Source organism: Anneissia japonica, unplaced genomic scaffold (assembly GCF_011630105.1).
Source record: "Anneissia japonica isolate Jap-2015-1 unplaced genomic scaffold, ASM1163010v1 scaffold287833_len2544123_cov190, whole genome shotgun sequence".
Taxonomy (NCBI): domain Eukaryota; kingdom Metazoa; phylum Echinodermata; class Crinoidea; order Comatulida; family Comatulidae; genus Anneissia; species Anneissia japonica.
In genome coordinates this window covers 724,462-740,800 of record NW_022757233.1, presented here as the reverse complement: position 1 = coordinate 740,800, position 16,339 = coordinate 724,462, and the positions used below count along the sequence as shown (strand labels likewise).

The following is a 16,339-nucleotide window of genomic DNA, read 5'->3' as shown; positions in this document are numbered from 1 at the left end:
AAATAAACAAAATTTAAATGCAAGGAATACATCAAGATTTATATAATCTCTTTTATAAAATAAGTTTTTTTACACACGCTTTCTACAAAACTTTAGCATAAAAATACTGATAACATGGGAATATTTATACAAATGTAGGCGGCAAAGTATCTATATAATATAAGAAATTATTGCTATTATTAATAATATTATTATTATTATTATTATTATTATTATTATCAACATCATTAAATTATAACGCTATTGAAGACATGGATTATAATAGTTACACAAACGTTAACAGCAATTAATTTGCATTTGCTCTTTTTTTTTAATTGGTCGGGGGGGGGGGAGTCCGGGGGACAAATGTCACGGGGAAAAATACCGGGGGGATATGCCCGGGGGAAACCAGCCTGCTTCAAGGAATAAATTCCAAAAATAAACAAGTCGTGCACATTTTCAGATCGCATTATACTCTAACAATCATCAGCTCCGTTACCCATCAGCCCGAATACAATGTAATTAAATTCGATGTACGTCAGCAGCGGTATATAGGATTAGAAACAAGCAACAGGTACTTTGAATGGTATTGATTGTTGCCTGAAGAATTGTTTTCCAGGAGCCTTATATGCTTAAGAAGTACGAGATGTGTCATTCGGGTGCCGAGTTTTGGAGACAAATAGTAGGCTAACTTTCGAAAATGCGACTTACGACGTGTGTAATTTTACTGGGTCTTGTTGCTAAGCTTTACGCAGCTCGCATTGTTAAGAAGGTACGGTAGCATTTTAACGTTTATTAGGCCTAGTAGTACTTTTCAAAATATAGGTTATTCTTGTTTAAATATACTTATTATTTTGATTTTAACAGCCTGTGAAAAGTAAAGTATTAACAGATTTGCAAATTCAAATTTGGCAAAAATTCTATTGTAGGTCTGTCATCCCCAAATGTGACTGTACAAAATGTAATAACATATTTAAGCTATGCCCTTATTTTAGAACATTGAGATGCGCTTATTTTAGTGCAGATTATAGAATATTTTGCAGTGTACTGAAGTAGTGTCTATATGTCTAACTCTTGATTCTGCCCTCAATTCATACCGGGTCCTATAAGTCTAATTTCTCATCGGAATAACGAATAGGCGTACGGTATATAACCAAATTACTCCCACAGTTTCGAACGTATTTATTGTTATATACATCAATATATCCATAATAGGTAATATTAAAATTTTAACTTGTATGGCTTTTTTAACGTTATAAGTGGCCTAAACATATTGATAAATTAAATGAAGTTGTCACCGAGTAACAATTGTATTTTGTCTTAGAACTTGGAAATTGAGAAAAATGGAGTTCAGCACGTTATCGAGAAACTCCAGAAAGACGAGAATAAAAAGCACTTCAACGAAGCAGAAAAACTCGAAGAGAAAAAGACAGAAAAGGAGGATGAAATTGCCGCCTCTAAGAAATTATCAAAATTGAAGAAGAGCATTGGTGAACTGTTTAGTTTGGCGAAATCAATGAACGCCCGTCTGAACAATAAGAAACGTTTAAAGGAACGTGTTTCGGGGAAGAAGGTTGTAGGAAAACAAGCTTCATCTGAACGCATTTTTACTTTATCAAGTACGTTGAAACCATATTTTATTATTGCATGTGCCTGTTTTTCAGATGGTGATGTTTACTACTTTTATATTATATTTGTCCTTATTATACAGACTGCATAGATTCCAGGCATTTGATTGGTTAAAAGCAGGGCAATAGTTTCAGCCATGCCCTCTAATGCCTCTTGTAGTGGTATATAGGGTTTGTGATAAAACAAATATTAACTGGGATTTAATCGGGTCATAGTTCAAAGTATAGCCTTTAGTGATCTGGAGGCTGTACTATATCCCTCGACTTCAGTTCGGGATACTTTGAAATATGCCCCTCAACCCAGTAAATATTTGTATATTAGTTTGTATATTTGCATGTCATGTATTTACTATGTGCAAAGACAAAATACTGTGATATGGTAGATATGATACCGGTATAATTATATATTATTATGATATGATATGGTATAATTATTTGGTATCATAGATTATGATATGATATAATTATGATATAATATGATATTATTATCATATGAACGCTATTTGTCTTTCGCGCGTTTACCAAATCTCGCGCCATTTGTCACGATGTTCAGCAAAAGAGAGTATATTAAACTCATGCAAGTCTAGATCTCTGAATGTTACTCAGCCAAGTTATTTTCTGTCTGTGGTTTTTGTCTTTTCTCTTTCCTTCTAAAGCCGTGTATGTTGAAGTGTCGCTATGTAGTCTGAGTAGATGACCGTACCATTTGATATAATACCGTATATGATACGAATTATAAGTCATTCGTGACATGACCATAGTAATGATAAGACATGAGGATGCATTTGCAAGAGTGTTTTGTGCGTGAATACTGTATATTTTAATTTAAAATGTTTTAATATTATAACTGTAATCGTGGTTTATATTTCAGCTGATGTACACCTTGGAAATTACACCTTGACATGGAACAAACTACTTTGTTATATCTTTCCTCAAAATTGTGAAGGTCGGTAATCTTATGGAAAAAAATTAACATAACATACGGTATAAAAAATGTGAAATGTTTACATATTTAGTGTAATGAATTATATGAATAACACATTATTTAATAATAATAGTAATAATAATAATTATAATATCAATATTTTATATAGCATCTGAATGTAAACAACATCGGTGCGCTTAAAAGTGAACAAAGTAAAAAAACAATGTTTCTTTAGTACCATTAAGACCAAAATGTAAATTGATCTCTATTATAGATATACCGGTACGAATTATAGGCCTGTGTTAGATTACAGATTTGAATATTTTTAAAAATGTTACAATGTATGAGTCTATTGAATATAAAATTAATATAAATGTTGTTGTTTCAGATGTAGACCTTAGCCCACAGTGCCCGGCAGGTAATTTTGCCTGTTTTGATGGTTCGTGTATTACAAGCTACTGGGAGTGTGACGATTACGACGACTGCGGAGATTTATCCGATGAAAGTCATTGTAAGCATAAATCTCGTTCGAAGTAATAGTCTTCCAAACCCATGTGAAAAAAGACAACAGCCCAAATTTGCAACCTCAAATTTGAACTGATTATTGGGCAAGTGCAACAAGTGCGCCGTCGGGAGATGTCTGAAAGGGGGAGGGCGACCTGAGACAATACTACTCTATGGGGTGTGGGGGCATTCCCTCGGGAAATTTTTGTTGTCTAGACGCCCAGAAATAACCTCTGATGCGTTTTGAGCGATCAATAAATTCTTTTCCTTTCTTTATTTTTCCGCCCCTATAAGTTGGCTTTACCTAACACTTACGCAAGGAGGTACTACGCCTAAAATAAATACATAAATCTTACAGTAACATTTCTAGTAAAATAGTAGTTGCTCCTAATCTGAACCTAAATTTAACACTATGAGGTCGTTGGAATCCATTTGGGCATCTTAAACCGGTACGTTTGTCCATCTCCATTCTGTGAATGATCCGAGTCTCTCAAAGCAATAAAACATTACGTAATTCCATGATGTATGTAGGTCTGAGAGGGCGCGCAATAACCAACTTTGATTTGTTAATTCCCTATAGGTTCAATTGAATGTCCGGAAGGCAAGGTAAAATGCCAAAAACAGCCAAGATGTGTCCCGGATAATTGGATATGTGATGGTTACAATGATTGTGACGTAAGAATTCAAATATTACTTTTTATACAGTAAAATTTTATGAAAGCTCACAATGGAGGTATCAGCGAGAATATGTATCTCCATCATTTACTAAGAAGAGACTAACAGAAAACTTTTTATTTTATTCTTATTATCTTCTGAATAGGATGGTTCTGATGAAGTTTACTGTGAAAACGGAGGTCAAAGTAGTTTCAGTTTTAGCAGTAGTGAAAGCGAGCCACACAGTTCTACATCCGAATCACAGACTTCCATAAGTTATGGTAGTAGTGAACGAAGCGACGACGAGAGTGAGTAACTCCTGATAACAGTATTACTTTCCTGTTAGCATTATTAGTCATCGGCAATGTCATTAGTCCTATACAATTTTATACACGAATAGGCCCACTAATAGAAATAAATAATTATAACACATTCAGAATTCGATGTTAATGGTCAAGTGGTTTAAATATGTTTTTTTGTCAAATTATTTAAAAAGATAAACGTGCATTGACAATAACATCGACAAATGTCATTTTCTAGCTTCTTGTGCGTGGAGCGATTGGGGATCATGGTCACTGTGCAACGCTGGTTGTGGAAGTGGTATTTCGAATAGAACTCGCATTTGTGAATGTAGTCATGACAACTGCATTGGAAACGCCCACGAATATTTTATTTGCCTAGAACCAGATGGTTGTCGACCTGAAGCTGGTGCGTATTGTGTATTTAAACAAAAATGATATGATTTTATTTAGGCTTGGGACGTGGATTATGCTACTATTTGGGGCCATGGAACGTACGGTAATTCAACTTGGTTTACACGAGAAAACACCAACCGCAACCAATGCTTCTACTCAGTAGCGTTTGCTTCACGCGTCGAAATATTCTAGTGTGAATCAAACCTTAGCTTCAAAGAGCCCTTTAAATATTTTAATATAAAATATTAATGTAATTTTATAAACCATGTACGCACTATATCTGGAACATCACCTAGTCATGATATAACTACTTGTTTAACCTTCAGCTACTGGGTGTGGCGCTCGGAATCCAACGGAATCCAGAGCCAGGATCGTAGGGGGAGAGTACGCAGCGGAAGGTGCTTGGCCATGGCAGGCTCTGTTATTTCATAATGGTTTCTTCACATGTGGGGGCTCACTGTACGAAAATCAATTCATCATTACAGCCGCCCACTGCGTGTATAACAGGTATGATGTAAAACCTACACAATCCAAGTGTAATAATATGATTCCACATCGTTAATAATTAAAATATTATTAAGTTTAATTAATATGATAATGATAACGATGATGATGATGATAATTATGATAATGATTATGATTGATGGTGATGATGATTATGATGACCAGGGGTATAACGCAGCGCCTTTGATCATTCAATTTGGAATTGGTGCTATATAAGTATTTGGCATTATCATTATTATGGATGGATGGACGGTGGTGATGATGATGACGGCGACGATGATGATGACGACGATGAGGATGATGATAATAAGAATGATGACGATTATGAGGAGGAAAATTTGAACAGAGATACATAAAGGAAATATGTCAAACCAATTTCGTTTATATTTCAGTTTAAATCCAGCAGGATGGCGGGTTTATTTAGGAAAACAGGAGTTATCAACAAGTGTCGAGGATAACGCTCAGTTCTCAAGTACCATCTCTCATATAGTCCTCCATGAAGACTACAACCCTACCACTCTAGACAACGATATTGCGATCTTGAAACTGACGGAACCGGTTAGCCCGCCACCAAATGCCGATTCGCTCATCAACAATATCTGCATAGCTAGACCAGATATGATATTTTCCCCGGGCTCCATGTGCTTTATAACCGGCTGGGGAGCCACGAGCGGTAAGTGTGCCGTGAATAATATTTAACATATCATGAAGATCATATAAAAATTGCAATCTAAAATTATTTATTATCCTCATCATAATCGTCACCGTGGTCGATTTCGTCGTCGCCGTACGGTCAGCTTCCTCTCCCGGCCCATCTAATCAGATTGTACCAAGCTATTTCAAACCCAAATTGTTAAAACTATATTACTTTTTTTGATAAACAGAGAGTGGGTTGCCAGCCTCGAGCCTTCTTGAAGCTGAGGTGCCTTATATTGGCGAAGGTAGTGCCTGCTACGAGTTTGATGGCTATACAGCCGACGATTTTACGCCAAACATGATATGTGCTGGTTACGAGGACGGAGGAGTCGACGCGTGCCAGGTGTGTAGCTTTATTAGTATAATATACTATAAACATAAATTTTAAATAGTATTATTATTTAAAATTTATGTTTCAACATCTAATATTCCCAGATAGATAAAGACGGGTTCCAGTTACATAATCAACGGTTGGTTGTGACAATGAACACGCAAGACCGCACGCGACTACTAGATTCTAATGTATGTGGTGGTTGGCTTGGTTGTTTTGGTCGGGAAAGAGAAATATTCTCGGTGAATTGATTCTCGAACGAGATAACGAAAGCTCCCTATTGACTCAAGATACTGCATTACCGTTTCTATATTTTTAATAAAACCAATTCCTTCTAATTTTAAATACATTTTCCCCTGAATTCGTGACAAATATATTAATCACGCATGTGTTTCTGCAAAATGCGTGTTTCATCCAAAATCACTTTAAAATGTGGGACGGTTGGTAACTAGGCCCATGCCTCAGCCTAAAGTGTCTATATTCCCCCTCTCCCGGACAATTAAAAAAGAGGCCAAAATGACCATAAATACGATAAACACTCTCAAACTGTGTTTTTATTTTACAGTATAGCCTAACAATATCAATTGTCATTGTAGGGCGATTCCGGTGGACCCCTTGTCTGCAAGTACCCCGATTCTGACGGGAATGTGGATCGCTGGTACCTCGTTGGTATCACCAGTTGGGGATACGGTTGTGCTCGAGCGGAGACGCCCGGTGTTTATACCAAAGTTCAGAACTACAATAACTGGATCATACAAGAGGTTGTAGAACTTTAGGACCAAGAACTTTGGCGCTTTCTAAAAGGAGGGCCAGTGGCGGCACCACAGGTTGCGTCTTTGGCCCTTAAGTATTTTCTCCCAGCCCTTTGAAAAAATACATTACAATTTTATCCATCAATGTTTCGTTCAGGATCTATCCATTCGAATAGCAAATAAATTGAGATGTACGGTATAGTATTAGTTCACTGTAACGTACGGTATAAAACATGAATGCTTCAAATATAATGTTTTAATTATTATTCTGGGAGGTGATCTGTCACTGTCATATTCGCTATTGAAAACTCGAAGGCTGCTAAAGCGATAGGCCTATATGTGATTTTTAGAAACCGTGTTTTTTTTAAATTTTAAATTGGTATTAGAATTAAGTAGTTTTGATATGTATGTATATGTATGTATGTTTTTGTTTTTGATTTAATTTAAATAATAAGCATGGAATACATTGAATTTAATTTGAATTACTGTAGCCTATCCATGAAATACAAAATGTTTTATCAATATTGGACGCATAAAGGCCGTAGAGTTAGACCCAGTGGCGGCGTTAGTATGAGGGGTAGGTGTAGCAGGACTAAGCCCTCAACAGTCATGCCAAGCCCCACCCCCCGTCACTTCGACACAAAAAAACTGAAATTTCCTACTGGTCCCCGTTGGCTTCTGCTAGAAATTGTCATACCTGTTGTGGACACTGCAATGGTGGAGACAGTGGGCCCGGGGTTTGGCAAGCTGTGGCCAATCTGCGAATAAAAGAAAAGTGGGTTGGTCCACTGGGCCTCACCAAGGCTTCGCATGCTGGTACCCGTCGATAATTGTCCGTCGATCACTCGGCCACTGATTTGAAAGAGTACGATAGGCCTTCTTTTGCGAAGCCCGATAGAAGCAGAGTTAAAGAATTGGGGCATTTATTGATAACCTGAGAGTTCTCAAGAGCTAAAAAGGCCAAAATGATAGGAAAGGAAAGACTGTGTATGTCATGGAACCTGTCAACGGAAAAGATAATTAAAAATGAATGAATTGAACGTCAGATAGGTACACCTACTGTACTGTGTTAAGAGGGTATTACATAGTTAGGCCTACACCTACTGCACATAATGTTATATAATTGTTTGTTTTTTTTTAAATAATAAACTCATTTGAAATTTCACCTCAGCCTCATTTTGTTCTTAATTTGTTCTTAATTTTTAAGCAATTTCAGTCTCAGTGTTCTTATAAAATGTGTTCTTAAAAAGAAAGTTTAGCATATATAGACCCCTAGTGCCATGTTAAAATGGACCAAAGTAAAAAAGAAAATATTTTTCCTTTTGGCAAAAAAAAAATGTGTTGTCATTTAAATTGAATTCGTCTATCACCATCTTAATTGATAATTTGGTTAATGTACAGTCAGGCTCCGGGCGAAAGGGTGGAAAAGGGTAGTTACGCCCCCTTTACCACATTTTTTGTATCTCATTCCCAAGTTTTTCGTCAAGCAACCATTTTTTTTGTCTTAGAGTTGTTGTACAACATATGATCACAGATTTCCTCAAGAGCCTGGCCTTAATTAAGTAACCATCTTTTACCTTCTCATCTCAGTCACAGGACATACTAATTATAATGTAATACATTGCACAAACATGTTCTCTAAAGACATATCTTTTGACAAGACTACAGATTCGTTCACCGTTTATTTTGTCAACGAAAATTACGCAGCTGCCGAGTGTAGTCAATATGTACGGGATATGTACCGTATATTTTTTGTGGTTTATTCCTCTAATTCGAATTCAAGAACCAGCTAACATCATATAACAAAAAGAATGCGCTCTAATTGAAGACCCAACCCAAGACCACCCCAAATGCTCAGATCCCAAAGGCCGGGTCTTGCGGAAGGGTCCGAAGTACTAACAAATCTTTGCCAACCGTACTTACCGCCTGCGGGCGGCCTACATCCTTATTTATACCATTGTAATCAGCTGAGAGTCGGCGTGGGATTCTAACATTTGGGGATGTGCAGTGGACCGTTGATGTAAACAATACACAGAGACCTAACGCCAAATAAGAATTCGACGTGTCATTATTTGACGAAACGCTATAAGAAAGAAGATCCTAAATTATAGCTTTATCACCACTGAATAATCATTTTTCCTTTTTAAAAGATGAAGGCTGTTTTTACGGCTCTTCTCTGCCTACATGCTGTGTGCATTACCATCTCGGCTGATGTTATGAAGGCTGAAGTTGAGGTAAGCCTAGACTAACATTTAGCTAACTCACTGTCCTAGTTGACCAGGACAGTGCATCTTACTGGAATGGGGTGGCCTTCATGCATGAAGATAGGGATGGGCCTACTCTACTACTACTACAGTAGTACTACTAACACTAATTACACCAGGCCTAAACTACACTGAGCAGAGCCTTCTGAAAATCAAACGAATGATTTGAAGGTGCAAGACAAACAGTGATACTATAAATACTTGAAATTCCAGAAAGAGGTCTACGTACAGTCAGTACATAATATTTTTTATTTGTTATTACCATATGGTAGAGGAATGGTGTTAAGTACTTCCTATTGGTGTTTCCAGTATGGTATGGATTTTTGAATGGAGATGCAAATTCCATCTGCCTGTGGCTAATAAAATAAAACTTTAGTATACAATAAAATTCAATATTTGAAATAATAATAATTAGACTTATATAGCGCTTTATGCCAACAAGGCTTCTAAGCAATTCACATTATTATTACACCCCTCCCCGGGTCATGGGATCAAGCACACATGGATCACATATGGTACTCAGCTCCCTTGGGAAAATTCCATAACATTGTAGCTGTAATCAGCACATTTTGTGTTTGAACCTACTAGGTACAGTTACTGACTTGTACTCCTGGGTGGAGAAAGACAACTGTAGGTAAAGTGCCTGCCTATTAGGACAAAAGCAAAATTGCACAGCGAAGTATTGAACCTTTGACTTTAAGGTTGAGAAACAGAACCACGACATCCAGAATATGTTTGATAATTAGCCTAAGTTTTAAGCTGTTTCATTGAAAACTAAAAAAAATCAAGTGACATCCTGATCCATTAACAGATAACATTATAATATTTTTGTATTGTTTACATAAACCCATGCATCGGCTGGTACAGAGTCCATTTTATAGATGCATTGCCCTCTGAAAAATGACAAAAATCATAAAAACAATTGTGAAAATAACTTATTCAATTTGCAGTAACATACAAATTATTGACATAGAATATTAAATACTACTTGGTATTGCTTCCTCAAAAAAAATTGCCTCAATGATAAAGTTGTTGGCTTTCATTGAAAACTAAAATAACTGACATCCTGACCTAATAACTGATAACATATAATGTTATTCCTCTCATTGTTTACATAAACCCATACATTCAGAGTTCATTTTTAAGATGTATTGTCCTCTGAAAAATGACTGAAGTAAGTAGCATACAAATTAGTAACTTGATCATAGAAATTATTGAATTTAAAAATGTGTATGGTAGTTTATATACTTGATAATGATGAAAGAAATATAACACTCCCTGTAACTGGAAGTGTTTCTATCATTTTTCATTGTAAGATTGTGGGTAGACATTTTTTTTAGTACACTATTTTCTATGTTCAAGTTGATGATTTTTATGTCACTACAAAATGAGCAAGTTAATTTTTATTTTTGTGATTTGTTTTTGGTATTTTTTATAGGACAACACATCTTTAAGCATTTTCTTAGTACAAGTCTACACATAAAATATGGATTTTTTTTATCTGCATCTTGTTGATAACTTTAAATGAGCAACTGCAATGTTTTACTTTTAATGAAATTGTGTTTCCCACATTCATTCATTCATTCTTTATTTATTCAGCCAATAACATAAACAAGTGAACACAAAACAAGTATGAAATTTAACAAATACTTGAGACAATAAATAACCTAAGTTGTCTAGGATTAACTATAGTGTGAAAAATACTCTGGCTCTCAGGCCTGTTAGTCCAGTCTTCTGGATATTTTTAAACATAGATATATACAGACAGTAATTAAATGAACAAATACAAAATCATTAAAAAGCAAAACTTAACTAATAAAATAATAATATTAATAATAATGGATGACATCAATATAATAATATACAATTATGAAATTAAATAAATTCATACTTTGATTTTGATAAGCAAGACAGATTGAGAGTTGTATACTAATTCAATGTTAAACAATTACTATTAAAGTACAAATTGATAGTTTTGAAAATATAAATTAGTGAAAAAAACAACCATGTTTTGCTGCAGAAATAAGTACACAGACTTACCTAAATAGAATTTCTCATTGTAATACTTACATAGAAGTAAGAGGCCCCTAATCTCTCAATAATACTCCCACAATTATTTCCAAAACATTGTGTAAATATCTTTATATCTTTATTCTTTATTGATCTTCAACTAGCAGCCAAAAGGCTGAATTACAGGAGATTTACAAATTACAGTAATATTTACGTTAAAATTTAACAGAGCAATTAAAAAAACATTAAAACAGGAGAACATTAAAAATTGGTAGGTTAAAAATACATATATTATAAAGAATAAAATTGTTAAAAACAATAATGATACTGAATAATAGTGATACAAGTACAAAGTAAATACTGTACATTAAAATGGATAATCAAGAATCAAATTTAAAAATACAACATTCAAAAAGAACAAAGGGAAAAAAAAAGGGGGGGGGGAAGGGGAACTGTCAGCAAGATGGAGAATAATAGTTATCAAAACATAAAAAACATGTAATTCTTAATAAACAATGCTTCTTTTGTCTAGTCTCTGAATACAAAAAAATCCATATTTTGATGTCTCTCTTGCTATTTCAAAAATTGAAATTTATGTGAGAAAAAAAAAAGCCATGTGCTTGACTTATAATGTTTTAATCTGGTTGAATTATTGTCATCTGTAATGTAGATTAGAGTTGTCACCAATGTCATTACTGCCTTGCCCCCACAAGGCATGGTGTTAAGTGATTGATGTCTTTCTCTATTTCCAGAGCTGCACTGGATGACGTTTGAACAAACTGCCGGAAGTGAAGAGGTTCATTCACAATGACCTGCCTTACTTGTATCCTCCATATCTCTTTTTTCTAAAATGAAAATTATTTCTGTAGTTTTTTTTTAGTTTTAGATGAAAAAGATGAGGTGATCAAAAATGGGCACTGCATTCACTGTTGTGTATATAGTCCTTGTCTAGGTGTAGATTCACAATGATACTCAATGTTTATTGTTTATTGATATAGTAAATATTTTATGACTTTCAACAAAGAAAATTGTTTTGCCATACCATTTTCTGATTAATAAATAATAATAGATAAGAATCTCATAATAATAATTTCTACTTCTTATTGTGGGTCAACATCTTTAAGGCATCGGCCCAGTACTGTAGCTCAATGTTAAACCCTTGTTTGTGCCAGTATAATAAAGTGAGTAATTTGCAGCACTTTTGTTCTCATTCATAAATAATAATATTAATAAGTAACTAATTATCCCACAATATAATAAAACAATTATAAATAAATGTCAGTCCCATAATATACCAGCATTACAGTGAGTAGCTTTTATTTTAAGAAATACTTGTTATGGACCTGTATATTGGATAATGCAAGTATTTGAAAAAACAATTGTATTGTAAAGAAAAATGAGACTGATGGTACATTTTGTTAGTTGCCTTGACTTGTGGATTCTTAGCCACAATGCAGTGTTCAAACCCAAGTCAGGTGCATCCCCAGTGCTTTTCTTTTTAGATGCTGCAGGTGGAGTAGTTGAGGTTTGTATTTCCATCCTTTGTGTTATAATACATTTTAAAGATGACATGCTGTTCTTTTTAAAAAAAAAACTTTATACAATGCACTATTTTATGGTCGAAACTTGTACACAAATAATTTTTTTTTATAGATTATGAGACCCTAAAATTGATTCAATTAGCCTTTCAAATACCAAAAATTTTAGAGCTTTTAAGGACTTCACCCCTGGATCGCCTCCAAGGGGTTTTTATGCTGCCATCTGGGGTTTTGGAAATGATGCGCTAAAAATTGACATTATTGTGCATGAAAAATTGCTTTATTGAATTTGTCTTCTTTCTCTCCAACAGAAAATTGACATGGCCCCAATGTCGCAGAAAGAATTAACTGCACTTATGTTGCACAAAGGTTTCTACAGGAAGAAGACGCTATTTGGAGAGGTTCCAGAAGAGTATCTTAATGGACCATATGTAGAAAAGACTGATGAAGACTATGAAAAGGATGAATTGTAATTCAATATTATATATTATGAATATTCATAACAGCTGTTATAAATATTCATAATATCACATTAGTCTTTTTAGCACTGCTACAATTGCATTAGATATAGATATTCATGAATTACTACAGGATTTCAGTGTGTTAAGCTCTGTCCGGACTATCAAACTTTATTTGACAAAAACATGTGACATGCCTAAATATGGTCATGATGACATCACATCATGACCATATATAGGCACATCATGACTATATATGGGCATACAACAGCTCTTTTCAAATAAAATTTGATAGCTTTAGAGTAAACCATTAATATTAATATCCACCACAGTTGTAGGTGTTGTAAAAAGACTACCATGTCTGTAAGAATACTTGTAATGGCGCCCTCAGTGAATACCATAAGTACAAGGCAAAGATCTTATAAACACAAGATAGCGTTCTCCATGATTTATGTGTGCAAATTCTGTAATAACGCATGAACAGCGCCCTCTTGAAAAATTGAAAACTTTTGAACCTTGACCGCTCTGATCATAGCGTACACCGTGCGACTTTACGTTTACGCGCAACAATTAGAAGCTTCCGATTTACAATGCGCCCTCTCTTTAGAACATAAGGAACAAATTAACGTACTTAGTAACTAACTTATGGCGTAAAGCGAACACCCTATCTCAGATCCATGGCAACAACTAGGACACCCTCTCCCAAAACTGATTACTTTTCTGTGCCAAATCGACGCTTCTATTTGTTACACGTAAATCACTGAGAACGCTATCCTGTGTTTATAAGATCTTTGGTACAAGGTTTTTTTGTAGGTGACAGTTAGTATATTTATAAACATTCAAATTTTTAACTTCTGCTTTTTTTGATGATACCAGGATGCCACTTGATGTGCCTACTTCATTCCAGGTGTGCCTATATATTATTTATTATGGCATATAAAGACATTATATTAAGTACCTTATTCATTTATATACCTTAATCCAGTTATGTTTTAACACCTATGGCTTTGTGCATCCATATTAAATGAATTTGTTTTGTATGATTAGCGTTTTTTGGGCCCTCGAATATTCCTGGGTGCTGCAATCTGTATCTGCTCTGATCCAGCAGGTGAAAAATAATTCTGGACATTTGCAATGCCAATTACAGTACTGGTTTGAGTAAAGTTTGAATTTTGAAAAGTGGGGATGGAATTAGTTGTACTTAATTTTAAATCTATCCATAATATATATTGTAATGTATTTCGATAACGTTTTTGCATGAGGAGAAATAATATGAAAAGATGTTTGTCCTGCATGGTGTGTTATCGTACTGAATGCTCAGTACGTTACCAAATGCCTGCGAAAAAAATCTTGCTAGTGATTCAGGTGAGAATCGAACCCACGACCTCCAGATAACTAGCCTGGTGTCTTTAGCACTAGACCACAGAGGTTGTGCTTGGTGGCTAGTGATGAATCTGATCCCCAAGTATAATTTATTATTGTAAAGTACTCATCCATAAGAGACACATTGCACTGTATTTCTGTATAATGAAAGTGTTCAAATTTCTAATTGAAACATGTTGCACATCATTCAGGAAACCACTGAAAACTGCAATATACTGTATAATGCATTTTTACAATATTTTAATTACAGTAATATGTGCTGTATTGTATTGATCAGGATGTCCAAAGCCATAGGTTATGTAGCAAAATGCTTTCCCTATTTTTTTTGATTGCTTAAGTTATACAAAAAAGTCCTCTTGCCTTAATATCTGTTGCCTTACCAACCTTTCTGTTTTTGATAGATAATAGTGTAATATGTCTACCTGGGCCAATACAGTACCAGTATTCCTGATCAAAAACTGCATTTTATTGATCAGGGTGTCCCAAGCCATAGGCTATTTTATTTCTATTTTATTTGATTGCATTAGCTATACAAACAACTCTTCTTGCCTTAGTATGTGTTGCCCTTGCCAAGCTTAATGTGGTTTGATAGATAAACTGTAGTGCATATGTCTACGTGGGCCAATACCTGCTGACCAGATCAAAACGATGACGTTCTTGGTTTAAAATTCATCTTGAAAAGACTGAGAGCTGATTATGAACTTTGACACCCCCGCAGGTATTAGCCTTATGAGGACATGTGACTACACTGGTGTAACATAATCTTGTGAGTAACTAAGTTACAGCAATATATTTGTACATTAGCTTTAAACATGAATAAATGGACGATTTAAGTTTATTTTGTTATCATCTGTTCAGAGTTTCGAAATTTACTATACTTTACAGAAAACTATATAGCTCTGAAAACATATTCAGCCTATATTCAACTATTGTCGATGTGATCTCCCAAACAGTAGCCTATCTAGGAGTGTGTGTGGGGGTGGGGAGCAGGCTTCCAAAAGCTTGCGATTGTTTTCACTTTTGGATTGAAAAGCAAAAAAAAATTAAGCTGAAGTATTTAAAATCACCTCAAATCATCTTACTTTGCCAGGGCCTTACCCACTTAATCATCTAGCCCCCCCCCCCACTTCACCTTTCCACCCCCCTCCTAATTTCAAGTAGATAACCCTCTGCTTTGGAAGTTTTTTTTCAAGAGATGTCTTCAAGCGCCATAGAGAAATGTCCTATTAGGCTTTTATATCAATATTATTGCCCAGTAATTCGACCCGTGTTCAGGAGAGGATGTCCTATCAAGATGAAAGAAACGAGAAAGAAACATCATATCAATATTTATGAAAACAAATGTTCGTACATTTTTAAGGAAACCTGCGATAACATGGACGGCAGAGGCAATTAGTGATTGATCATGTAGGGACATCCAAACCACGCCATGGGTTTTAAAACATGGCACCACTATATAGCGCATTTTCAGATTTACTTCGTTTCATTTCAATGCGTTTCATATAAAATACAACATTACAATAATAATGCAAATTGTACACATCTATTCAAACAGGCCTACGAAATTTATTTAAAAGAATTATTTAATAATAAACTTCAATATCAAAATCAAACATGCACTACACGGACGATCTGAAAAAGCCACTCTCAGACTTTTAAAAAATAGTTTTTAGAGTGTGTATGTATTCAATTTTTGAATATATCCAACACCTGGTTTGAAATTGGACAAAATATGCTATAGCAAACGAGTGTCATCACCAGGTACCGGTAGTTCATTTATTAAGATAAAATACCACGCATAATCCAAACAAGCTAATCGAATTTGAAAAAGAATCAACATAATTATTATCATAGCATGTTTCGTTGAAGGTAATGTTTACAATGATAGGCCTACAGCTGTGTCTGAAAACTATTAAATAAACAGCTGTTGTCTGATCTAACACCCACGACAAGACACTCCCTGAGATGTTTTGAAACTATTTTTTATACTTTATAGCCGGTCAGGAGTTTTTTTTTTA

General features: G+C 34.9%; 2 protein-coding genes across 2 annotated transcripts; both read left to right on the top strand.

Moving 5' to 3' along the window:
* The first annotated feature begins 594 nt into the window (after positions 1-594).
* On the top strand, positions 595-7,031 carry LOC117124591 (transmembrane protease serine 3-like). The gene is made up of 11 exons (XM_033270884.1): positions 595-751; positions 1,304-1,598; positions 2,479-2,553; positions 2,921-3,043; positions 3,617-3,711; positions 3,857-3,998; positions 4,231-4,398; positions 4,712-4,892; positions 5,282-5,562; positions 5,774-5,928; positions 6,513-7,031. The coding sequence occupies exons 1-11, from the start codon at positions 680-682 to the stop codon at positions 6,690-6,692; spliced, it is 1,767 nt and encodes a 588-aa protein (XP_033126775.1). The 5' UTR covers positions 595-679; the 3' UTR covers positions 6,693-7,031.
* Positions 7,032-8,637: 1,606 nt separating this feature from the next.
* LOC117124594 (selenoprotein M-like) lies at positions 8,638-15,159 on the top strand. The gene is made up of 4 exons (XM_033270888.1): positions 8,638-8,902; positions 11,695-11,765; positions 12,389-12,467; positions 12,792-15,159. Exons 1-4 carry the CDS (start codon positions 8,819-8,821, stop codon positions 12,951-12,953), a joined length of 396 nt encoding a protein of 131 aa, XP_033126779.1. The 5' UTR covers positions 8,638-8,818; the 3' UTR covers positions 12,954-15,159.
* Positions 15,160-16,339: the final 1,180 nt, after the last annotated feature.